The sequence below is a fragment of the Lissotriton helveticus genome, chromosome 3_1 (assembly GCF_964261635.1).
Source record: "Lissotriton helveticus chromosome 3_1, aLisHel1.1, whole genome shotgun sequence".
Taxonomy (NCBI): domain Eukaryota; kingdom Metazoa; phylum Chordata; class Amphibia; order Caudata; family Salamandridae; genus Lissotriton; species Lissotriton helveticus.
Genome location: NC_136061.1, coordinates 943,366,329 through 943,392,987, shown reverse-complemented (window position 1 = coordinate 943,392,987; position 26,659 = coordinate 943,366,329). Strand labels below are relative to the sequence as shown.

The 26,659-nt window shown below is 45.0% G+C and overlaps 1 protein-coding gene across 1 annotated transcript in view; it reads right to left on the bottom strand.

Annotated features, from left to right (window-relative positions):
• Positions 1-26,659, bottom strand: part of LOC144824808 (putative methyltransferase DDB_G0268948) — a 529,359-nt gene that overhangs the window by 473,985 nt on the left and 28,715 nt on the right. Inside the window, exon 2 of the mRNA XM_078683810.1 lies at positions 16,342-16,455. Coding sequence (XP_078539936.1) covers positions 16,342-16,452 — 111 coding nt within the window. The 5' untranslated portion in view covers positions 16,453-16,455. The remainder of the gene's footprint in view (positions 1-16,341; positions 16,456-26,659) is intronic.

Genomic DNA, 26,659 nt, shown 5'->3' with positions numbered 1-26,659 from the left:
GCGGAACTTGCGAAATTTCAGCATTTCCGCTTCTTACATCAAGCATCACAGCTGATTTATGACGATAGATATGGGGGGAAAGAACGCCTGCCCAGCCTCGACCAAGCTCACCAGATTTTTGTGGGCTGATTAATGCGTTACAGAATTTGAGCTTCTACTCGGGCACCTGCTTTATCTGTAAGTGCTTCCTGTCGCGATTACATTCTTACAAACACAGAGGAGCACAGAGGGAAAAGGAAAACTGGTCGCCCTCCACTCAAAGAGTAAATTCAACAGAAAGACCAGATCCTGGTATGCCTGTTATATTTTTTCTCAAAAAATGTACATCATATCAAATTTGTTCGATTATTTTATCTCCCCACATTTAAGTGATAATCGGGGTAGAGAGTACACTTTTTATAGGCACATTTTTTTTAAAAATCCACCAGCATCTCACAATGACAATCAACAAACCATGACAGTGATTTTACCTGTGCCTAAAAGACGTCAAGACGTGGCTCGTGTACCGTATCGATACAGAAATTGAAGGGACACGAAGGACGGCTCAAAGGAGGGGCCGTTTCTCGGTTTTAATCGACCCGTGCAGCCGGTAGGAGTCACCTTGGCTTAGCAGGGTCTTGTGCAAACGTTGTGTCCGGCATTGATGTAGTGGCAAGAGAATATACGCCCTGATGAAATTGCCTCAAATGGTGAAAGGCAATGAAACATGTTGGCTTGAGGGTCTGGGCTGTATGACTAGCAACCTATTCCCCTTCCTTTTTTAACCAGTTAGGCTGCACTAAGTTTAAAGTATAAAATGACCAGTTACGTGCATCCCCAACTTTATAAAATACTTTTTTCTTGGTTTCTCTTTTCATTTCTTTCACTGCACTTGCACTTACTTTACTCTTTTGTTTGGACACCTTTCTTTTCAAAGGTTGATGACGGCCGATGATGACAACAGGGCATTTCTGGTGAGTATTAATCGTTTTACCTTATTTTGACTTTAATATACCATTTAAATGGCACAACAGTTCGTAGTTACATTACCTCCTCAGTTTTTACCCGAACCTGGGGTTCCTGAGATACCATGGGAAGACTGGTATATAATGTTCGACAATTATCTTGAAGCGCTAGACGGACAGGAATTTTCACCCAAAAGGAAAAAGGCTATTCTTTTAAGCACTCTTGGCAAGGAAGGGCAAAGAATCTTCAGATTCTTACCGATCACACTAGGAGCTAATCCACAAGATAATGATGAGTTTAAGGAAGCGGTTGATCGTCTCGAGATCAGATTTGCCAAGGAGGAAAACCTGATAATGAACCGCTATAAATTCTACACACAACGCCAAAAAGACTCAGAGACAATAGATGACTTTGTAGCTAGACTTAGAGAGCTATCTATAAAATGCAAGTTCGGTGCTATGAACGACGAACTTATCAGAGACCAACTGGTAGTACAGTGCTCAAGCAGAAAGATCCAAGAGAGGTTATGGGCTGCTAAGAACCCGACCTTGAAAGATGCAATTGACTTGGCTAAAGTTATTGAGGAGTCCAGCAAATGCATGAAGGTCCTAGACTCACATAAGTCTTCTCCTCATCAAGAGGTCTCTGTAGTTTCTGACAAAAGTACTGTGGTGGAGTGTGAACATTGCTGCGGAGACAATGTTGCTGTAGTAAAAAACAGACCCAAACCACCTGCGAAGAAACAACCAACAAGTAGATTCTGCAACAGGTGTGGCAGTAGTAGCCACTCTTCTGAAGCTAGGTTTTGTTTTGCCGCAAACAAGGAATGTTTGAAGTGCGGCAAGGTTGGACATTTCTCCAAAATGTGCAAGACAAAAGCTAAGCAGAGAGTTGCTATCGTTGATGACTATGTAGATGACTCTGTAACTGAACCTGATAGACTCCTGATTATTGACGATGTCGATGTTATCTGTGATGATCCGAGACAACACAGACCCAAAGCCAATTTTAAGATCGATTCCCATGAGGTGCTGTTGATGGTTGACACTGGTTCTCGCCATACCATCATACCAAAGTCTACCTTTGACACTTTTTGGGAAGGGGTAAAATTGCATGACAGTGACATTTCCCCTAAAGGTTTCAATGGTCAGAAGATTGAAATCCTTGGCTTCTTCGAGTCTGAGATTGTTTTTGAGAAAAGGTCTATATTTGGGAAAGTTTATGTTTCAATTGACGGGCCCCCCATTCTGGGTTGGGTACATCAATATGACCTATATATAGTTATCAACCCAAGAGCAAAGAATCTAATTATGGTTGTTGATGATGACTCTATCGAATTTATCCTCTCTGAATTTGGGTCTGTGTTCAAGTGGAGGTACCAGTGATCAAACGCGTGCGGATGGGAGGCCGGTCTTTCCAGTTTATGGCGGCCAGTCTGTGGAATGAGCTCCCTCTGTCACTCCGCAAGGCTAACAATCTCCTGGCCTTCAGAAAGGAGCTCAAGACGCGCCTCTTCTCCGCCTAACCAGTGGGTCTACAGTGTTTCTGCCGCTGGGTTTTTCTTGGTTGTGTTCAGGACTCTCTGCCAAAGCGCCGGGACACCCGATCTGGGTAGCCGTGCGCTCAAGAAATACAGTTCTAACATAACATAACATAACATAACATAACAAGGAGGAGTTGGGTGAGCTTCGGGGGTATGCCCATCTTATTAAACTAAAGAAGGGTAGTTTGCCTGTGCAGCATCGTGTAAGGAGGATTCCCATCTCTATCCGTAATGAGGTCAGACTCCTGATTGAGGAGATGCTTCAATCCGGTGTGATAGAGCCTACAGAAGCATCAGCATGGGTTTCGCCCGTCGTGATTTCTAAAAAGTCAGACGGGAAATTGAGATTCTGCGTGGACCTCAGGTCCCTGAACAAGTGTGTCGTTGCAGACACCTTCCCTTTACCCAACATTGCAGAGATGGTGTCCACTCTTCAGGGGGCCAGATATTTTTCCAAGCTCGACCTGAAGAGTGCCTACCATCAGGTTAAACTCCATGAATCTTCAAAACACCTCACTGCCTTCATCACCCCTGACGGGATCTTCCAATTTACTCGCCTTCCCTTTGGGTTGATATCGGCAGCGAGTGTGTTCCAAAGACTGGTCAGTGAAGTATTCAAGGGGCTAAATAACGTAGTGTTCTTTCAAGATGACATCTTGGTTTTTGGAAACACTGTGGCAGACCACAACCTTGTACTAAGAAATGTTTTGCACAGAATTTGGGACACTGGCCTTACTTTACGTAAGGAGAAGTGCTCTTTTCTCGTCCAGAACATTGAGTACTTGGGACATGAGATCTCAGTCAACGGAGTCAAACCTAAAAAGAATCTTCTTGATGCAATACGCCTAGCCCCTTGCCCATCTGACAAGGACCAGTTGCGGTCATTCATGGGCTTAATCGAATACTACTCCAAATTTGTGGAAAGGTTTTCAGAGAAGACCTTACCCCTGAGGGCTTTACTGAAGAAAGGTTGCAAATTTACTTGGGGCCCAGAACTAGAAAAGTGTTTCAAGCAGATCAAAGAAGCTATTTGCAGTGCGAAGGTGCTGGCACCCTTTGATACTTCAAAGACTTCAACTCTCTTGGTGGATGCCAGTGCTCATGGCCTTGGCGCTGTTTTGTTGCAGTCTCACAGGGATGGTGACAGGCCGGTTGCTTTCGCTTCACGCACTCTTTCCAAATGTGAACAGAATTATTCTGTTATTGAGAAGGAGGCTCTCGCTGATACCTGGGGTGTTCACCATTTTCGACCCTACTTATGGGGCATTCGGTTCAATCTTAAAACGGATCACAAACCCCTTATCCGCAACCTTTCTCCTGGCGGGGGGGCTTTTGGTTCTCCAAGGTTGGCAAGGTTGGCTTCCAAACTCCAGGAGTACCACTTTGACATCTCCCACATCTCTGGTTGGAGGAACTTCCAGGCTGATTGTCTGTCTAGGTTGGCTGTTCCGCCTGGTGCTGATGTTGGCTTTAGTCTGGAGGGTCTTGATGAGAATGTTGCATGGATTGATGATATTCTTCTACTAACTGAAAGCTCCTTCTCTCGTTCTGAGTGGGTGGATGCCATGTCTCGGGATAATGTCTTACAGGAAGTCATCCAACTGATAAAACTTGGTTCCCGCAGGGAGAGCTGTGTCCACGTTTCAGTTCGGCCCTTCCTAAAAGTCATTGATGATTTGTCTGTATGCAGTGACAATGTTGTGATGCGTGGTGATAAGTTTGTGCCTCCTGTTGATTTGAGATCCAAACTCATTTCTTTAGCTCATGAGGGTCATCTTGGCCAAACCCTGACACAACAACGTCTCAAATTAAACTTCTGGTGGCCCGGTATGGACTCTATGGTGTCTTCTTGGGTTGAGGACTGTCATACCTGCAAGGATGGTGAAAAGAGACTGAAGGTTGCTGTAGGGTCCCAGATGGGTGCGTTGCAGTTTCCAGAGATCCCGTGGCATACCATCTGTTTGGATTTCATAGGTCCTATGGCCGAGTTACCTCTTTCACAGAGGTTTGCCGCTGTCATTGTGGATTGCCATTCAAAATGGTTATCCGTAGAGTTCATGAAGGATATTACCACGGAAACTACCATCAAACACCTGAAGTCCCTATTCTTTATGGAGGGTTTTCCAAGTGTTATTATAACTGACAATGGTACTCAGTTAGTCTCACATACCATGCAAGCCTTTTTGGCCGATTGCGGTATATCTCACCATAGGACTTCTCTCTACAATCCCCAAGCCAATGGCCTTTGTGAGCGCCTTAATAGATTGGTGAAGGGCACCATTCAGATGGCTCTCTCCAGCAGTTCTTCTGTCTCTTCCCTTGTTCGTGAGATGGTGTATGCGTATTGTACCACTCTTCATACCTCTCAGTCCAAGTCCCCTTTTGAAATGATGAGGGGTAGAGTTCCCAACACCAAGCTTATTCCTTCTTGGCTCAAGGACATGATTTGTCAATCAGCCTTAGATAAGTTGCCAGGAGTACCAAGGCCTCCTGGTAAAAGTTCGGTAGGTCTGCCTACTAAGTATTCTCCTGGTGGGAGTTCTGTGAACCTATCTACTATTAAGGGTGTTTCTGCTGGTCGTTCTATACGGGCCCAAAGTGTTCCTAAGTCTTCTGGTAAGGATTCTGGGAAACTTGCTAAAGGTGATCTCGTCAAGATAAAGTCCGGTCGCCTTTCGGGTGGTTTGTCCAAATTCCGTGGTCCCTTTCTTGTAAAGATGGTTTATCCTCAATATGTAGTTCTCTCTAATGGTGAAAAATGGAATTTAAGGAGAGTCGCTCTCTATCAGAAAGCTAGCACTGGTCCTGTTTCTGTTTCACCTTCCTCCTCTGTTCCTACCCAGGATTCTACATCTTCCGGGTTCTTGTTCATTCCCTCTCAGGATTCAGCTCCTGTTGTGTCTGCTCCTGTGGATGTTTTGGTGCGGGGTGATGGGGGTGGGGATGCTCCTGATCCCGTTCTCTCTTCTCCCAACCCTATTCCCGATTCCAACCCTCCTTTGTCTGCCTCCAGACCTCAGAGATGCCGTAGGCCTCCTGCACACCTTAATGATTTCTGTTGTGATTAGTTTTAGAGGGGTGACGTGTGTCCATTTCAATGCTTAGTTTCACTGGTGATTCTTAATTGTTTAATTGCTCAAAATACATTGCTGACATTGCTAGCTTTCTTTAGTTCAGCTAGCCCTCTTTAGTTTTGGCTAAGTTTCCTTTTTTATGACTGTTTCCTTAATGCGTTAAGTTTTCTTTTTTATTTGTGACATGTTTTCTTTTATATTCTACGGAAGGAGATGTGTTGTAGATTTACCTTTCTTTTATTTCTATGCTGTACCACGATCCTTACCTGTGTTCTCCATTCCAGAATGTAGTTGGCTCTGTTCCCTCCTAGTGTTCTAGGTGGCGACAGTTTGTGCCTGGCCAGCTTGTGTCGTGGTTGCTTCCTGCTGTTTATCTACAATAAACCAACTGTACCTCTTCGTGGTCTCCAGCTTCATTTACCACAAGTACCAACCAGATATCCCGATGGTGGTGCGCCCGTGAGGGGTCATCTCGCTTTTTCACATATTTTTTTAGGCACAAGTAAAATCACTGTCATGGTTTGTTGATTGTCATTGTGAGATGCTGGTGGATTTTTAAAAAAATCTGCCTATAAAAAGTGTACTCTCTACCCCGATTATCACTTAAATGTGGGGAGATAAAATAATCGGACAAGTTTGATATGATGTACATTTTTTTGAGAAAAAATATAACAGGCATACCAGGATCTGGTCTTTCTGTTGAATTTGCGATTACATTCTTGTCAAAAACGTAATCTGGTCAGGAAGCACTTACAGATAAAGCAGGTGCCTAAGTAGAAGCTCAAATTTTGTAACGCATTAATCAGCCCAAAAAAACCTTGTGAGCCCTTGTCGAGGCTGGGCTGGTCTGGGCTGGGCACTTACTGATTAGCCAGTAGAAAGTACTCCAGCTGAGTAGAGGAATAGCACAAAACGGTGGCATCTTCTTGGATAAATATGCAGGGCAGGATTCATTCTGGCACGATGCCTGCCCCTGAGACCCTGCATAGATTACAACTGGCGCAGAAAGTAATGTCCGCGAGCATGCGAAATTCCATCTGCTTGCGGAGACTGCTTGCCGTTTCGCTGAATTTTGCGTAGGGCAACTCCACAAATTCCGCCCACCCCTTTTGTATTGTTGTGGGAGGGTAGTTTTGTAGTTTTTAAGGATACCTTGTATCATTGACTGGTCGAAGTCTATGATAATTTTTAGAGGGTAGTAGTTATTAGATTCTTGCTTTACTTTTGTTAGGAGTTCTAAATAGGTAGTTGTTTGTTTGGTAATAGGGCATATATAAGGGGGATGTTGCTATTGTGATACTGTTCATGAAAGCTAAATTATAAAACATTAACATTTTCAGCGCCATGAGCTGTAGCTTTAACAAATGCGAGACCTATTATACTGCAGATGCTTGTTATATTAATTTTCTCACTTGCATATTTGGGTTCAAATTGCATTCATATAGCGCCTACTACTCCTGATAAGACGTCCTTTATAATAGCATACACATCTAAAAAAAACGAAATATAGCTAAACTTGCACACACTACAATCAAAATATAACTGCTTTATTTACTATTCGCCCTAGTTTATTGTCATGAAAATTAATTTCAGAGATAAGACCCAGTAAATCAAATGATCATTCAAAAACAGAACGACTAACACCAAGCAACCCAAAAATATAATATGGAAGAACGGGACATCTCCGGTGAATTTTCAGATACAAAAGCAGTAAATCAATACTTAGCAAATTATCGGAAGACATTTAGGGACCCAGGATATCCTTTATTTAGTTGATGAGCTGACTATTAACGGGAAACGCAACAAGTGGGGTGCCTAAGGCACACAGATACAAAATAAGTTCCCTAAGTAGAGTCTGACAAGTTGCAAAAGAGAGAAAGCAGTCTGTGAGGAGAAAATTCCAGCCACTAGTCAGGTTGATTGCTTCCTGCATGCACCAGAATACAATAATTTTGTCCATCAGTAGCAATGACTTCTCCGTGTTAGTGTTTCAAGATACCTTTCTGAGTTCTGAGGACTATCATATTTTATGTGGTTTGTTGTATAATTGAATACCAAACATTTTTAGAGCTTTGCTTATGCATGGGGCTGTAAGAGTCAAAGCAGACTCTTGAATCGGCTAGCCGTAATAATTTGTTTGCTCACCCATCTCTAAAGTCAGGTGCAAGAAATCTCATTATAGACAATGAAAACTACCTTGTGCCTTGCAGTCAAAAGTGCGAAATAATTATTTGTAGACCAAACAAAGGCAACAGTGCACGAGGTTAGCTTGTTAAGTTTAAGACTAGTAAAAAAAAAACGTCCTGCAGCGCTCTGAAGTGGAACTCTTCAGCTACCCTCCAACTATCTGTAGTGATTTTTAATATCACCTTAAACATGAAAATAAAACATACCAGTACCATAGAAGAAGTTGCAGCCTCGGGCACAGAAACTGGATGCTAGTGCCCACATGCCCTCTCCGTTTCAATTGAATTACTTTTTCAGTCTTGGTCTCGCTTTTTCATAAATCACTGCTGGGTTACTACTCTTCTCCCAGTCTCCCTGGACTGCAGAAGGAATACATAAAAAAGGAGAAGGGCAACAAAGGTACACTGGAGGAATGGGCTAGATATAAAATACAAACCTTAACACTCACCCTGCAAGTGACACCCGTTCTATAAGTGGCCGGATCTCGTAGTGCGAGGCAGAGGCCTCTTCCCCCGCCTAACTCGTGAATCGCACCAACAGAGGAAGAGGCAGTGGTAAAGATAAAAGATGGACACCGTGGGTGAAATATATCTGGAGTCAAAGCATTAAGTAGAAAGTTAAAATGTGCAATCATTTTCTTATATCCGTAAATCGTCCTTTGTAGTGCAGCCCCGTGTGTAAATTTGTGGCTCGGATCCTCTAATCACTCTAATCTGTGGACCTTTGCCACAATGTAAAAGCAGGCAATATGTGCATGAAATAAATAAAGCATACTTTATACTGGTTCATATAAGATTTTCCGTAACGTAGGAATTGATAAGCAGCCTCCTACATTATTAATTTATAATTGTTAAAAAGCGGCACTAAGGGATAGGGAACGAGTGATAGGGAGGTAAACCATAGACGAGCACAGTCTGCAGGAACACCACTGGGTGATTGCCTTCAGGATGTTTGTGCCCTGCCAGGATGTATGTGCAGCCTCCCCACTCTCCTACAGCCCCGGCCTCCTACACCCGGGAGCCTTTTGCAAAACATTGCGGCTGGTCTGAATTGCTCACACTTTCATACCTTTCTGGACGGTCGGATGCGAAGGCGCACAGCAAGTAATTAACACACGCATCTCAGATGTTATCTGTCTTGTATTTGTAAAAGTTAGAGCACTTAATGTATCTGATCATGGAGACCTGGTATGAACAACAGCAGAACCAAAAGAGTTCACCTAAACAACAGAAGAACACTGATGGCGTAAGTGAAGGGTACTTTACTGGTGTTCCTTTAGCCCTAAAAGGAGTCGAGTATTGGCTATTAGAACCAGTTAAGAGGCACCAAAGAAGAGGGACACGGGGTCAACCAATGGTGAACAGGAGGAAGCAGGAGGCAGGAATAAAGTCAAATTATTTAATACAAATGGTCTTGCAGACAGTGCATGCGCGCTGACTAGGCTTGACCTAAAATCAGGTATTCTTGTGAAAACATTATTCATTAAAAAAAACCTGTTAAAAGCTATTTTTTTATTTAAAAAACAATTCTTCCCCTTTTCGCTGTGCAACTGAGCAATTTATCAAGCAGTCTAAAAGTGTTACCTCTCCGTAGAGGCTCTTTATTCAATGAAGTTGGGCGTGGAAGAGACTCTGGGAACAATTTGCGAGTTGCGCTGCCTTTAGTAGCTCACAATGGCTTTCACTGATCAGAAGTAGCTCTCATTATAAAAATGTTTGGAGAATCCTAGTGTAGACCTAGACATTGAAGTGAGAGAGGATGGAAAAAAGTCTAGCCACAAAAATGATTTGAGATGTATGGTAGCACAGGGTAGCTGATTAGGTCTTCCTGAATGAAGACATAGTGTCTATGTTAGGAGTGAGGGGTAGGTCAGAGGTTTCTTGTGTTAAAGGTGCCAAAGATTCTAAGCAGGCCTACCCTTTTTTCCTGTTTGGAACCATCACTATTGCTACTTCTGTATGTTTCATCACTTAGAACAGAGACTGTGACTGAGCTACAGCCGGAATGTCATTTAAAAGGGAATCACCACAAATCAGTTCTGAAACCCCAACAGTGCATCCACATCCTCTGTCTGGAAAATAAATATAAAAGTGGAACTGTGAAATGATTGGTCCATAGGTCACAAGAATGGAGGTTACAAAATGTATCTGTTTATTCAGTATCTTATTTCTTACAATATTTATAAAAGCCAATAATGAAATATCACTGTGAGTTTCTTTTCTTCACTGGCTTTGATGCCTACATGCCTTTCTCTGTTTAACTCGGAATATTTATTCATATTCCAATGACATTCAGTGCAAATAATTATAGTCTCTTTCACTCGCTCGTGGCTCCTTAATGGAATACTTCCTCTCGCGGCCTGACAGACTATGGGTTGTTGGGGATGGACTTTACACCGTTCAGCCTCTTTAGGAAAAACCTGTCTGAAAGGGGTAGAAAAAAAATAATGACAACGAGACACTGGGAGAAAACTCCCAGCAAACAAACCCCATCTTTGGAAGTTTCTTTTTGAAAAACGAAAAGCTTTTGAAAAGTTTGCCGGATGACCATCATATCCGACAGTATTTGCACATTTGCACTGCCACCTTCAAATAGTGCATAATCTCTGCTATTTAACCATCAGTAATGCAAAAAGCAGTGGAAATTCACTATTAACCCGGCAGCCAGGTAAACAACTGCTGCTATTGTTTTAACAAAATAAAAGGTTTTGGCTAATGGCATACCTAAACAAGCATTTGCAATGCAATAGGTCTCGCATTAGGAAAGTTTGAGCTATTTGTCTTGTAAATGACCATTTTTTTATTTATGTGTTGGTTTTGAAAATAGCTAAATTAATACCTTTGTCATTTACAATGCCAATAGTTTTAACTTTTGCAAATGTGACACCTATGACATTTGTAATGCAACAGGTTTTGTATTTACGTGACTTAGATGTATTCATATTACAAATAACAATGGTATTGTTCACAAAAGATCTTCGACATCAGAAAATTAAAGCAGCCTGCACTTAAGACCTAATAAAATGGCAGCATCTGCATAAACAACAATGTCTACTCTTCTCTTACTTTTCTGCAACTGCCAGCACCTCATGCTAATAAGCAGTGGCCGCACGACCCAAGGAGCATATTTACAAACTGGAGGCACTTCACCCAACACCTTCCATATTGCACCTCACTGTGCAGCACTCTAGCAATTACTTAAAGGTGCCTCAGAAGCAGATGTGAATAGGACTGCTCTGTGGCTTTGTCAATGGTGAGAAGCTCAATAATTCTACAATATTTATTTATTTATTTATTTTCTCCATTTGTAAAGCGCGGCTGACACCTTGCAGGTTTCCTGGCGCTGGCGAATACTCGTACCTCAGGGGAACAACAGCAGTGAGCAAGGGGGGGGTGGAATTTCTAAGGGAATAACCACGTCTTGATGCGTTTCCTGAAGGGGAGGAGCTGTGATATTTGCCGGATATCAGGAGGAAGACTGTTCCACAATTTAGCCGCAGCGACTCTGAAAGATCTGCCCCCCGTCCTGACTTTGTTGTATTTAGGAACAATCACCAGGCGAGCCGAGGCAGAACGTAGAGATCTGGAAGGGATGTACCATGTGAACATAGCCTGCAGAGGTTTAGGTCCAGCTCCGTGGAGCGCTTTAAACACCAGGCAGAGGGACTTGAAGGCCACACGTTGCCTAAGCGGAAGCCAGTGTAGTTCAGCTAGGGCCGCTGTGGCGGAAGCTCTCCTAGTCCAGCCTAGAACTAGTTTGGCTGCGGCCGACTGAACTCGTTGAAGTCGGTCAAGCAGGGCAGCTGGGGACTCAAGAAGCAGCGCGTTGCAGTAGTCCAGGCGACTGAGGATGGTACACCTGACTATCTGCTCCCGAGCTTGAGCGGGTAACAATGGCATAATTTTGCGTAGGGAACGTATGAGAGCTGTGCAAGTTCCCACCGTTTTTGCAACTTGGGTTTCAGTGTTCATTTTCTCATTCAGCGTGGCTCCTAGATTACGGACCGATGTAACTGGCCGAGGTTTATCTGTCGATTCCGGGGGCCAGAAATCGCAGGGGAATTGCCGGGGAATGCGGCTTCCCGCACAGTACAGAACCTCCGTTTTGGAGGAATTAAATTGCAGCGAGTTAGTGAGTAGCCACCCAGCCGTCTCCCTTAAGCAGTCGTGAAAGGCTGCCAGGGGGGTAGAGTCTTCTCCCTCCCAAGAGAGAATGAGCTGGGTGTCGTCTGCATAATTAATTGTTTTTAACCCGTGTGCCTTTATTAACGTGATCAGAGGTCTAAGATACACATTAAAAAGAATGGGGCTGATGGAGGAGCCCTGGGGCACCCCGTGGGAGACAGGGGTGAACGTGGATTGATAAGGGGGAAGAGATACCGCCTGTCTCCTGTCCCGAAGGAAGGAGTGAAACCAGAGAAGGGCAGTGCCGTCAATCCCCGCTGCCTGGAGTCGTTCCAGCAGGACCCCATGGTTGACCGTATCGAAGGCGGCAGACAGGTCCAACAGGATCAAGGCTACTGCCTGGCCCCTGTCTGCACGCATACGAAGGTCTTCCATAGCTGTCAGGACAGCTGTTTCGGTCCCGTGGGCAGGGCGGAAGCCGAACTGAAAGTCGTCCAGGATCTGATTATCCTCCAAATAGGTGGAGAGACAGGTGCTTACCCAGCGCTCCACAATTTTAGCAGGAAAAGGCAGAAGGGAAATAGGCCGGTAATTGGACAGACAATCAGGGTTCAGGGAAGGTTTTTTTAACAATGGGGTGATAAGGGCCTCCTTCCAGGTGGAAGGCACAAGTCCGCAGTATAAAGATTGATTACAGATCCTGCGTAGTGTGTCAAAGAGGTCGGTACCAAAACTCTTCCAAATTTTAGGAGGTACTGGGTCCAGGGGGGAACCGGAGGTGATCCCAAGAGCCAGCCTTTCAAATTCTGGAGCTTGGATAGGGGGAAACTCCCGCAGTTTTTTCCTAAAAGGAAAATCTGAGTGCGCCGGAGTGGGATCGCTAGTACCGGATCTAGATGTAATGGGGCCCCCTAGGGGGGGGGAGGAGTTCAGATTAGAGATAATGGTGTCAATTTTGTTTTTGAAGAACAACGCAAGGTTGTCACAGAGGGCTTGGGTAGGAAGGGTAGTTGTAGAGACACAATCAGGGTGGGTAAGGTTTCTGAGGATCTGAAATATGCTTTTGGAGCTGTTGGGGGCATTACTAATCATTGAGCAAAAATAGTTGGCTTTGCTCTGAGTAATGGCAGTTTTGTATGCAAGGAGATGGCTTTTCCAGATGGCTTTGTTTGACTCCGAGTACCCTTGTCTCCATTTCCTCTCAGATTGTCTGCAAGCTAGTTTAAGGGATTTTAGAGAGTCGTTGAACCAAGGAGCAGGAACTCTGCCTTTGACCTTTCCTTTCTTCAAAGGGGCAAGAGAGTCAACGATGGATGTGATTGCTAAGGAGAAGGCTTTGAAGCTGTTCTCAACAGAATTGTTGGAGGAAAAACTATTTTCCACATTGAATACAGAGCCCGCCGCTCTGAGGGTGTCAAGGGCTTTCCAGTTTCTATACAGAAACTCTGGAGTAGTGCCACGTAGGGGCCTAGAGGTTTTATCACAAGAGATGTGAAATTTAACAAGTGCGTGGTCGGTCCAACACAAGGGCAGGATGTCGCCTAGGTGAACCCACTGGGAAGAGGCAAAAATTAAATCCAGTTGGTGCCCGGCAATGTGGGTGGGTTTGTTAACCAGTTGTGAGAGGCCAAGTCCCTCGCAGGAGAGCAGTAGGTTGTGCAGAGCATTATCCAGGTTGCCGTTGGGCCAGAGATTAAAATCTCCGAGAATGATCAGTTTGCGGTGGGAGGATGCCAGGTTAGAAAAAGTAGTAAGTAACGATTGTTGCTGCTGGGCGTTGAAAACCCCCGGGGGGCGGTAGCAGATAATGGCCGTTACTGTGTCCCCGTAGTGACAGTTAATAGTAACGCCAAGAAGTTCCGTTCCGGCAACCGGGTCGATATCCAGAGTAGTAGTCGACCAGGATGCTCGATATATGACGCCCACTCCCCCACCACGGCCCTTTGGCCTGGGGAGATGCAGTATTTTAAAATCTGGAGGGCAGGCCAGACCGAGGTCAATGTTACAGTCTGCATGCGTCCAGGTCTCAGTTAGGAATAGTGCGTCAAGATGGTGGACGTCGAAAAGCAGTTGGATTTCACTGGCATGTTTTGGTAGTGACCTAACGTTGAGGAGGCCACATGTGAGAAGGCCCCTGCTGGTGAACTCTTGCAAGGGGAAGGCGGTGTCCAGAAAAGACAACTGACCCTGGTGTGCGAAGTCTCGAAGACGGAGAAGGGACTCGCGCGCCAGATGTGGGAGGGGGGGGGGCGACCGACGGGGAAATCAAGGCTGGGAGGGTTGCCCCGGTTGCGTCCGAGGCGCGGACGAGCGCAGACGAGCTTGCCTTAAGCGCGCCTTCGGCGCGCAATCGTCGCGCCCGCTGCGCTCGTCCGCTGCGCTTCCGACTGAAACTCATGTTATGTAGAGGGGGGGGGGGCGTGGCCACCCGAGGTGGGCGTGACCCTCGAGCAGGGAATGGCGGCAAGAATCGGGACCGGGCAGAGACAGCAAGCGTTCTGCTGTCCTGCGCCGACCTGCAGCGACCAAGGCAATGTGCAAAATGAGCTTTAGAGCGAGTGCAAAATACAAATTAAAAACACAGTAGTAGTCACAGGTTTAAAAATAATGCAGCTCCCTACATAGATATATGTATGACCACAATGTCTACATAGATATATGTATGACCACAATGTGTTTTTTTGATCTCATCTGTACACCTTCTCCAGTCAGTATTGTCGCCGTCTAAAAGCTGCTTCAAAGTTCTCTTAGAACGCCATGATAGGCATGAGTAAGGCATTAGGTACTGGGTTTTACTTTGCATTTTGGTCCCTGTAGTTTTGCATTCCCTTTTAAAATGTAGATATCACAATGCGAAGATAAGTCTGGATAAGCTAGTCAAGCTTGACATATGGTAACTCGAGGGTGTCCCAACCAGTGCATGAAATGGAAAAACAGAAGTGCAGGTACTCTATACCAGAGTACCTGCTTGTTTCTGAGAAGTGCCGGTAATCTGAAATCAAAAGTATAGCATTTCTCGTTGGAAGTGCAGGTACTCTCCCTCTCAAAATATAAAAGTGCAGGTACTCCGTACCGGACAGTACCGGTCAATTTAAAGCATTGGTCCCAACTTTTGTCATATTGCTTCTCCTCATGAAGTATAATGACAACTTTAGTTCTCCGATTGCCACCAGTTCCCCAACTCAGAGTGCTATCGATCCCTTTAGACACGTATTGTTGCCCCTTCATGTAAAGTGCCATGTCCACATACAAGCTTACAGTATACGTCCCCATTATCCCCAGTCGTGATCAGCCCAACGTGGACTGGGACAGAGCCCTCTTCCACCCAGTAGCACCACTTCAACCCATGACTGGAATGTGCTGGACATTCTCACCAGCTCGAACAGGTTGGTGCCTTCTCTCTCTTGCAGAAGTTTCTTGCCCTTCTTGTGTTTACTCCGTACAGGGACATCCGCTTCTTCCTCCTCATCCTCTTGCTCAGCTTGCCCCGGCGGCAGGTCCCCAGAACCGAGTGGCTCCTGAACCCGCACTTCACCCTTCAGCCGCCTCAGGGCCCGGCGAGACATGTTACCCTATTCCTTCGAACCCGTGCCCGTTAGGAACCGCAATGCACATGCGCACATCCATGGTCTGGCAGCGCCAGCGACATAGCATACTTCATTGCGCGTGCCTCACTACACGGAAGCGTGAAGAACGGAGCGCATGCGCGCATCCTAGCACGCATTCACTATCGCTTGGACGTAGACGCACAAAACCGGCAGGGAAAGTTAAGACGTCACATGAAAGGTTAGTGATAACGAAGAGTGCTCGTCATTTCAATTGTGTGTCGCTACCTGCGACATGAGGAATTCCAGTTTCTGTATATTGTGTGTTTGTGTGTGTGCGCGCGGTGGGGAGGAGGGGGGTTCTCTATGTGTGTGTGCGTGCGTGTGTGTATGCGCGGCGGCGGGGGGGCTGGAGGGTTCTCTATGTGTGTGTGTGCGTGCGTGCCTGTGTGTCTGCTTACAAGGAGCCATGGGAGACAGGAAGCGTGCGCGACTTGATCCGTTTACGCGCGCGTGCACATCTCTTGTCGCCTGTCTCCCTTGGCTCCTTGTAAGCAGAACTGATTACAATAGAGTCTTGCAGCGACGCAGGTGCGAGACCTAAAAACGCAGCATTTCCAATAGGTGGTATGTATCATCTAGTGTTACTCGACATGTTAAGTGACTTGTCATTTAAACTAGTACCAGAGCAGGCTTGCTTTAAAAAAATCTATAAACAAATGTTGCAACACGAGTGCAGGAATCTCAAAAGTGTGGGGCCTGGTAAATACTGACCCCACTGCAAATCTCCATGCTCTTCGGACGGGCCAGCTAATAATACCCCATCAACAGTTCTGACTTGTGCACAGAAACTCGCTATGAAAATATTTGTATATGTTAAACATTTTCTTAATAACCACCAGCTTACAGTTATTTTTTCTTACCTTCTCTTCCAGGAAGGAAAGGATCATCCTTAGCACGGCATCTGGTTCACGAATCATGTATTTTTCATAGAGTTTTGAATGTTCTTTTCTCTCAAAGAATCGGTAAGCCATCTCCTATGACAGAAAGTCAAAGCATACAGAAAATGATAAAACATCCTTCAGTCTTAAAGGAAACAAGGACGTTTGAAGGAAACAAGTACTGGCAGTGTCAATGGTCTCTGAGACCAATGTTGAACAGATGGAACGCAAGTTTTGCCAATGAGGAATATTGGTACTATGCTTCAATTACATGGCAGCTGCAACCACTTCCTCTTTCATTGGCTTGCGGGCTGGTGACCACACTTTGCTGCTCATGAGACGAGTACCACTCCCTCTTCCAAGAATCACATCACTTCTGTTCAAGAGGCAGTGCCTAATTTGAGCCTGTGGTTGCCTGCGGGGCCCACTGTTTTTTTTTGGGGGAGTGTCACTTATTTTTCCACATCAGTTTGGGGGCTTCGGGGGCTGAGCCTACACCCACAGGCTTTTTAGGCAGGTGGCAGGGTCTTGGGGACCTTGGAGCAGTTATTGGCAGGCACACTTGCGAGGTGGGCTTAGATACTTAAGCGGCCTGTCTTTGATGTGACTGTTTATTGTTGAATATATTTCTTAATACCTGGGTCAGAATGGACCATTTAGTTTTGAAAGTATTTCTCAACACGTGGCTCAAACGGTGCTCAGAAGTTTTTTATAAAAATTAGGACCCTTATTAGTGTTATGGCGAGTGAGCAGAGTAAGTGGGTCTTGGACGCCCTTCTTACTTTAGATGCAGAAGAAACAATTGATGGACGGAATGCTGGAAAATGCAGACATTCACCCCAGTCACTAGGATCTGGGTTTAATCCATCATTCTTTTGCTCACTACACCACCCCAGTTTGGACCCAGCCATATGCAGATAAGTCTTGACCCCGTTCCTTGTGGGAACAGTCCAGCCCGAACTGCCAAGCCAGTTCCCACCTGGAACGAAAACAAGCATCCTGGGACTGGTTTCAGGGCATCACCCTTCATCAGCCAGGCTAGCTTGAATCCAGTGGTGTAGTGAGCACGGGACCCACGTTTGGTCATACCCCTCCCACTTAGGGCGACATATGCAAAAGAAACATGGACGGAATGCTGGACAAGACAGACATTCACCTCCAGTCACAAGGATCTGGGTTTAATCCATCATTCTTTTACTCACCAAACCACCCCAGTTTGGACCCAGCCATATGCAAATCAGTCTTCACCCTGTTCCTTGTGGGAACAGTCCAGCCCAAACAGCCAAGCCAGGTCCTCCCTGGACCGGAAACAAGCATCCTGGGATCGGTGTCAGGGCATCACCCTTTATCAGCCGGCTAGCTTAAATCTAGTGTGTAGTGAGCACGGGACCCATGTCTGGGGATATCCTTCCCTCTTAGGGCAACATAAGCAAAAGAAACAATTGATGGACGGAATGCTGGACAATGCAGACATTCACCCCCAGTCACAAGGATCTGGGTTTAATCCATCATTCTTTTTCTCACCACACCACCCAAGTTTGGACCCAGCCATATGTAAATCAGTCTTGACCCTGTCCAGCTTGATCTACCTGGCTGAAGGGTGCTTGTTTCCAGTCCAGGGAGGACCTGGCTTGGCAGTTCGGGTTGGACTGTTCCCATGAGGCACAGGATCAAGACTGATTTGCATAATGCTGGGTTCTAACTGGAATGGCATGGTGAAAAAAAACAACTATGGATGTACGCCCAGTTCTCTGTACTGGGGTGAATGTATCACATTGTTCTGCATTCTGTCGATCAACTGTTGTTTTTGCTGTTTACTTTAGAAGCAGAAGTTGTTTTTGCTGCTTACTTTAGAAGCAGAAGGGAGGTCAGAGCCAAAACTCCTGGCATGAGTCCCACGGAGCGCTCGTCCCAGAGGTCAGTGGGGGGTGGTGGTAGTGGAGGTTTTGGTCTGCTCTGCTTGCTGCCTAAAATTAATGTAGGAAAGAAACTCAGAGTGCCTGTGGGGTGGCAGAAGAGGGTGAAACACTCCCGGTGGGCCAGTCCTGCAGGGCTGAAAGGCCTCGCTGGAAGGTGCGCCTGAAAATCAAGCAAGAGACTGCAGAAGAAGCAAGATGGCCAGAGTACTGGGGCATCAGACAGCAGTAGTGTCTGGGCTACGCTGGGCTCCTGGACACAAAGGCGGTCGACCTATTGCCAGCGGAGGAGGAGGTCGTTCCTGAGACCGAGGGGAACAGTGCAGGTTTGGAAGCATTATGAGCGCAGCATGGAGGCAGGCAGTGCAAAGATGCACTGGCTGGTCCGGTGAGCCTGTTTCAGAGAGGAGCGGTGCCCTAGGCAGAAGTGGGCAGGCCAATTATGACACAGGACTACCGCTCAGTCTCTCAGGCAGTAGCAAGCAGGCCTGTGAGGGAAAAATTCAAAGGAGGATATCCTGGCAGAAGCGGAATGGCCTGGGAGACAGGCCTGCCGTGTTCTAGGACTCAGACAGTGCGCATGTTGTATAGGCTGCCATTTGCCGGCTCCATTGTTCCTCTCTTAATATTTCTCCTGATTTATCCATTGCATGCATTCGCAATGACTCTTTCTGTGTTTAGCCTTCCCCGGGAGTAGGGACCAAATACCACTATCAATCCTCTCCTTTCATTTAATGACAACTTTAGGAACTCCTTTTTTCTTTCTCTAAGACCCCACCTTAGGAATGGTTGTGTTTTCACTCACTCCCAGCGCATTGCGATCCTCTAACCACCCTCCTCCCTCTGTCGCTTTCTCGATCCCACGCCCCCATGTCTGCTTGCCCTGTGCTTCTCTGACCATCATGAAATTGCTCTCATCCACTCCACATTTTTTTCATTTACCAGGAGAGCATTCGCGGGGAGAGAGTGAGCAAGTCAGCAATCCCCTCCTTGGTCTCCATTGCCTTGTAATGTCACATGTCTGCTGAATTTCAGCTGCCCTTCACTCACTCATTCTCACCGCTCTACCCACCCCTGAGATAGTTACAAAAAACAGGAACAGGTCATAAAAGGCTCACTGGTGACTAATAAAACAGACTGCAGTAAGGGATTGTTTCGGGTCACTGGATAGCATTGTAAGGCACCACATAACACCAACTGCACTCCTAGATGCTGGAGTGCATCTGTATAGAAACATTTTGTGGTTTACAATACCGCACACAGTACATCAACAAAACCCTCCATGGTCTCCATTGTTTTGCAAGGCCATGTGACCGCTTAGTTTCAGCTGCCCTTCACCCTTTAATCTTCACCCTCTCCCCACCCCAGAGATAGTTCCAAAAAACACACGCACATAATAACAGGCTGGCTGATTACTAATAAAAAAGGCTGCAGAAAGGGCTTGTTTCAGTTCACTGGATGGTTAGTGTAAAGTGATTCATGCCACCAACTGCACTCCTAGGCACTGGAGTACATCTGCATAGTAAGCATTTTGTGGTTTAGAATACAGCGCACAGTACATAGACAAGCACATGGTTTGGTATGTTGCATAATTACAAGTTAAATGCAAATGATCAGTAAAAGACTTGTTGGATGATTAAATAAACAAAGGAATTTTCAACAGACTGAACCCTGCATTTGAGACGTAGGTTGGTAAATGTTGATGCCTCCATCCAAGTAAATTGACATTAGTCAAATTTTGAAAGCTGCAACCTACCAGGGGCACCAAAGAGGCACTTTGCACGTGCATGGTCTCTAAGCCCTATAACAGTGGTAAAAAATAATACAATATTGTTATATAACACTTTAAGACTGACATATCTAAGTACTGCAAAAAATGTGTTACTGTACAAAAATTAACAAAAGACACACAATTGATGGACGAAATGCAGAACAAATGAAAATATTCACCCCCAGTCAAGATATCTAGGTTAAATCCATCATACTTTTGCTCACCATGCCACCCCAGTTTAGACCGGGTCATATGCAAATCAGTCTTGACCCTGTGCCTCATGGGAACAGTCCAGCCCGTACTGCCAAACCAGGTCCTCCCTGTCCCGGAAACAAGCATCCTAGGACCGGTTTCGGGGTTTAACCCCTCTTCAGCCAGGATAGCTTGATTCCAGTGGCACAGTGAGCCCGGGGCCCAAGTCTGGGCATACCCGGTGCACTTAGGGTGAGAAAACAAAAGAAACTCAATTAATGGACGGAATGCGGAACAAATCAAAACATTTACCCCCAGTCAAGAGATCTGGGTTAAATCCTTCATTCTTTTGCTCACCATGCCACCCCATTTTAGACCAGGCTATATGCAAATCAGTCTTGACCCTGTGCTTCATGGGAACAGTCCAGCCCAAACTGCCAAACCAGGTCCTCCCTGGACCGGAAAAAAGCATCCTAGGACCGGTTTCGGGGCATATGACCTATGGCATATGCCCCCGGGCATATGGCCGGCTTTAAACCTGGCCATATGCCCGAAACCGGTCCGAGGATGCTTGTTTCCAGTCCAGGGAGGACCTGGCCTGGCAGTTTGGGCTGGACTGTTCCCATTGTGCGCAGGGTCTAGACTGATTTGCATATGGCTAGCCCCCAACTGGAATGGCATGGTGAGCAAAGAAACAATGGATTTAGGCCCAGATCTCTGTACTGGGGTGAATGTATGACATTGTTCTACATTCTGTCCATCAATTGTTCTTTTTGCATTTGCCACCCCGAGTGAGACGGGTATGCTCAGGCGTGAGTCCCGTGCTCTCCATGCCACTGGAGTCAAGCTATCCTGGCTGATGATGGCTGAAAGCCCGAAACCGGTCCTAGGATGCTTGTTTCCAGTCCAGGGAGGACCTGGCCTGGCAGTTCGGGCTGAACTGTTCCCATTGGGCGCAGGGTGAAGACTGATTTGTATATGGCTGGGTCCAAACTGGAATGGCATGGTGAGGAAAAAAACGATGGATTTAGGCCCAGATTTTTGTACTGGGGTGAATGTATGACATTGTTCTACATCCTGTCCATCAATTGTTCTTTTTGCAACAGTGTATTAAAGGACCCATGAGTAAGGTGCAGATGATCCACAAGATAGGTGAGTGCTATAAATAGGTTACTTCTTTCAAATATTTATTTTAATTCTAAATCAATATGTAATAGATATGTTGTTGTTTTATAAACTTTTATTCGATTACCACTTGTTTTTGCAACCATAAAAAGTACAAAGACAATTAAAATTTTATACATTTGATAAAAAACGTTTCCAAGGAAAATCAATCATATTTCATACAAGATATGAAGCAAGAAAGAAAACACATTTAATTTAAGAACACTAATTAAAAGTATTGATTACTCGTGGTTACGTCGGTATTTAATACAAGCTTTTAGAAAGTTGTCTATGGACTTCGCGATAAAACTTGACTCCAGAGATTGCAAGGATAGGTATGCAGGGCGACATGATCTGAGGCCTATTAGTCTGAGAAGGGGCAAAATCCAAACCTTTCTGGGAAAAGAATAAAATTTGCAGAAAAGTAAAATGTGAATTGTTGATTGAGATGAAAGATCATCACAAGGACAGGGGATGGTTGTAGGGGACCAATTTTGAACATGTGGAAAAGTGACAAGCCTGAAAAAGGAATTAAAACAAAACCTCGTAAGGAGGTACTTTTCATAATTATTCAAGTAAAAAGTCAGGTATGGTTGTATGCCCAGATGGGTCTGAACAGCAATGATTTGAGAGTTTGTAGGTTTTGCCAGTTCTACCGAGCATCGAAGAGCTCTTAAATGGCTCAGACACAGCTTTTTAAGTTCTTTCCTCGAGATGTCACCCATGCTGGAGGGGTCCAGAAAAAAGTTACTGCGGTCCATATCCCGGCTGAAGTTCCTTATGTACACTAGCCAGGGTATTTTTTCCCAGTTGTCAAGGGCAGTGCAAACCAAGATTAATGAGCGTGTTAGGTGGCACTCCTCTTTGGACCATATATGGTGCCACAGAAGCAAGGGTTGGCAGCGAATGGTGTCCGTGATAAAATCCATACCTAATTTGCTAGCGAGGCATAAGTTGGTGCACTGGTTGGTAAGGCCAGCAAATATTTGACAAACCCATTTTCAACTGTTTGTAGTGGGTTTATTGGACCGTAGCCCCAGACCCCTGCACCATACGTAGCCACACTGTGGCATTTAGCGTAGTAAATTGTGAGTAGTTCTGGGGGGGCTGGTTTCCCCAGTTTCCTTGAAAAAGAAACTAGGGCTGATATAGTTCTCTGGAAGAGCAGTTTTTTGCTTGCCACAGTCTGCCGCCAGCTCAAAGAATCGTCCACCAAGATACCCAGATATGGATAAACACTGGTTCGTTCCAGCTTAGTCTTGTTAATAAAAGTGGGTTTGGGGCTCTTTATTTTTGGTCCTAGGTGCATTACAAATCTCTTTTTAATATTGACCTTGAGGCCCAAAGAATCCATATAGGAACAGTACTTGTTGAGCTGTACTTGAAGTTGGGTCAGTGTCCTAGCGAAGATGACAGAATCGTCCGCATATAATAGTGTTGGTATGGGACGATGGTTGATTTGTGGGAGGTCCTGGCTCCCTTCTAACAAGGCTGCCTCCAAGCCGTTGGTGTACAAGTTGAACAGGAAGGGAGCCAGTACACAACCCTGCCTAACCCCCTGTCTGATTTGGAAATGGGGGGAAAGTTCTCCATTGATCCCGTATCTTACTCTCGCCATTGCGTTTGAATATAGTTCGCGCAAGAATGCAGTGAGAGCGGGATCAACGCCCATTTCCTCAAGCAGGGCCTAAAGTTTAGAGTGCTGTACACAGTCGAACGCTGCACTGAGGTCAACGTATATGACGAATAGATGGCCCTTCTTGGCACTCACATACTTTCCGATCAAAAGAGCCAGATTCAGGGCCTGCTCCACAGTCCCAAGACCCGCCTGGAACCCAAATTGGAGGTCAGTCATGATTTTCTTTGATGCTGCCCACTCTTGAAGACGTACCAGTAGCACTCGTCCTACTACCTTACCAAGGGAGTCCAAGAGGGAGATGGGTCTATAGCAGACTGGATCGTTCCGGTCGCCCTTTTTGAAGATGGGGAGGAGAATAGATGAGGACCATGATTCAATAAGACCTAATGATGTTACTGCGGCCAGGACCTGGGTGAGGAGTGGAGACCAGAGCTCGATGTTGTGAGTAAAAACGTCCACCGGCACCCCGTCTGGGCCGGGGGCCTTACCTGATTTTGACGCCTTTAAGGCTCTGACCACCTCACCATGCTCAAAACAGATGTTTAGTGGGAAAATCTTTGGCGTCTGTGTGGAGTCTGGGGAAGGGACCCCCTCTGTAAGATTTGTTTGAGAACCGCCAAAGATTCTCGAGAAATTAGCAACCCATTCTTCTGCTGTCACTGCGACGTCAAGATGTTGAACTGACGACGAGTCTGACAGGAAGGGAGATTTCACAACTCGCCAGAAGTGACCACTGTCCCTTGATCGACAGCTGTCATGGAGTTGTAGCCACAAGTTCGCCTTAATTTCTTTGGTGCGTTTTACCCTTTCATCCTTGTAGAGTTTTCTTAACTTGGATATCTCAGAGAGGTTCCTCGGGGTTGTCCGGAGGGCTGCCTTGAGGTTTGAGAGTGCTTTCCGACACCCAGGGTTAAACCAGCCCTCGGCCGATGGTTTACACTGTTTTGTGCGGGTTAGTTCCTCTTTTATTGTTATCAGAATCCTGCTGAAGCTGTCCAGCACTGTTTGGGGCGATGACCTGGGGTTTAGACAATCATTTACTGAGAGCTTTGCTTTTTTGAGAATTTTTTCTGTTACTGCGTCAGGATCTATTTTGGCCCACTTTACTGAGAACCCGTTCACTTTGTCCATTTTAAGGATTCTTGCGTTAAAAGGCTTCTAGCGTTTGTATATATTGAAACAGTTTTTGGCTGTATTAAAATTCTGTTTGGAAAGTGGTCACTACTGATGTCAGTTCCTGTGGAGAATTTTAGCAGTTGGCCCCTCAGGCTCTGTGAACAGAGGATGAAATCAATTGTGCTTGACAAACCCCTGCCATGAAATGTTGGGGAAAAATCGACTTGTGGATGGACTAGCTGGTTTGCATAATCCAACTCTAAGGTAAAAAGACTCTCGTTCAAAGATTTCCCATTTATGGAGTGTGCGAAATGAGCCAGAGGGCTGTCAGTCTCGTCAAGCAATCCGCAGTTCCCGTTTCTGTAGTTGGGGCATATTGGGATATTGAAGTCGCCTCCCCAGATGATGTAGACAGTGGGAGATGATGACTTATTCAGCTGTGACATTAGAAAGGTGGAGATTTCGTGTACCATTCGCGAACACTCTGATGGTGAAAGGTTGTTATATATATATATATTCACTGAAAAAACCATAGGTTATAGACCATATATAGTTAGGAATTAGCATTTAAAAAACCTTATTTTACTCACACAAAACCATTGAAATTCCATATATAGTTAGTTGCACTAACTATATATCGCGCACCCGCAATCCACTGCTGATCATGTCACATATTACATCATTCATGACATGGTCAGTGACATCACTGATGACATCACTGATGACATCTCAAATGACATCACTGATGACATCACTGATGACAACATCCAGTGACTGTACTTTTCTGTAAAGTTAAAATATGTCTTGAGTGGATGTATAAGTGTCTGGATGAAGGATTTAGTAGGTGCATGACTGACTGTATGAGTGAGTGATTAAATGTGTCTCACTGAATGCATGGGTTAGTGACTAAACTGTCTTAATTTGTGCATCATTATGTCTGTTGTTCTGTAAACTGCTGCATGTGTTGATCATTAGCTATACGAGAGGCTATATGTGTTATTAATTGGTTGCCCAAGTATTTCTATGGGAGATTGAGTTTGTGTGGGGGTGGCTGGAAGGTGTGTGACTCTATGCATAGATGTGTGAGCAGTTTATTCACTAGGTGTATGAGTTCAAGAGTGCATATGGAAACAGCTACATGGGCAGTTGACTGTGTGCATGAGTGTATTGATGAGTGAATGGATATCTCAATGCTACATGTCATAGTAAGTACATATGTAAAACACAGTACATGTGAGAGTTGGCATATATAAATAACTGTGCATGAGAGCCACTGAATGAGTGAGTGGTTGTATCGATCATTGTGAACTTGTATCAGGGATTGTATAAGAGAGTAAATATGTGTTAGTATATGTTTCAATAAGTAAGGTGTGTTTAACTGTATAGTTGAAGAAATGGAGGTGAGATTGTTTCTTTGCATGACTGACTGGGTGTGTGAGTAACTCCATGGATAAGTGGCAGTGTGTGAGTGTCTGTTTACACTGAGTGTATCTAAGGTTATATTAGAGTCTGAAGAGGTTTATCGTATTAGCACAAGAATGATGTCAAATGAGATGTCATCAGTGATGTCATTTGAGATGTCATCAGTGATGTCATCAGTGATGTCACTGACCATGTCATGAATGATGTAATATGTGACATGATCAGCAGTGGATTGCGGGTGCGCGATATATAGTTAGTGCAACTAACTATATATGGAATTTCAATGGTTTTGTGTGAGTAAAATAAGGTTTTTTAAATGCTAATTCCTAACTATATATGGTCTATAACCTATGGTTTTTTCAGTGAATTTTCAAGGTTTTGTAAATGCTAATTCCTAACTATATATGGTCTATAACCTATGGTTTTTTCAGTGAATTTCAATGGTTTTTTAATAGCAAATATCATAAGCTGTCGAATGTCAAGTACGTGGTAAGTAAAAACATTTTTGTGTTTATGCACACTGATCTGCTTTGAATGCTGCCCCCCACCCCTCATTTCTATTAGGAGTACTCTCTCTTTGCAGATAGTGAAGGGTAGTTAACGCAGCCCTTTGCCCCCTTTGTAATACGTCGTGCCTGCTTCTCTCTCCATTTGATTGATTGTTCTCTTTGGTTCATTCTCTATTTACAAACAAGCACAGAGTCGCAATACTCTGTTTAGTCTTTGCAGATAGCGAAAAATCGTGTAAAAAAACAAAAGGAATCGAGCAAAATCAGTAGGCCACTAATGGGATCTCTTTTTGACCTCGCTAAAATAGAAACATTAGGAACAACCTGTTGAAAATAGCAATGCGTATGTACATAAGCGGCGTTCATTTGTGTTCACAGTACCCCTTGTTGATTTTTTCAATCGAGCATTGAATTGTTCGAAGTTAATTCTCTTAAGGATCTTCTCTACCTGCAAACGAGGAAGAATAGGAATATTCTCTCTCCCTTTGCAGATAGTGAAGGGTAGGTAACGCAAGCCTTTAACACGTCGTACCTATTTCATTCCTCATTGATTGATTGATTGTCCGAACAT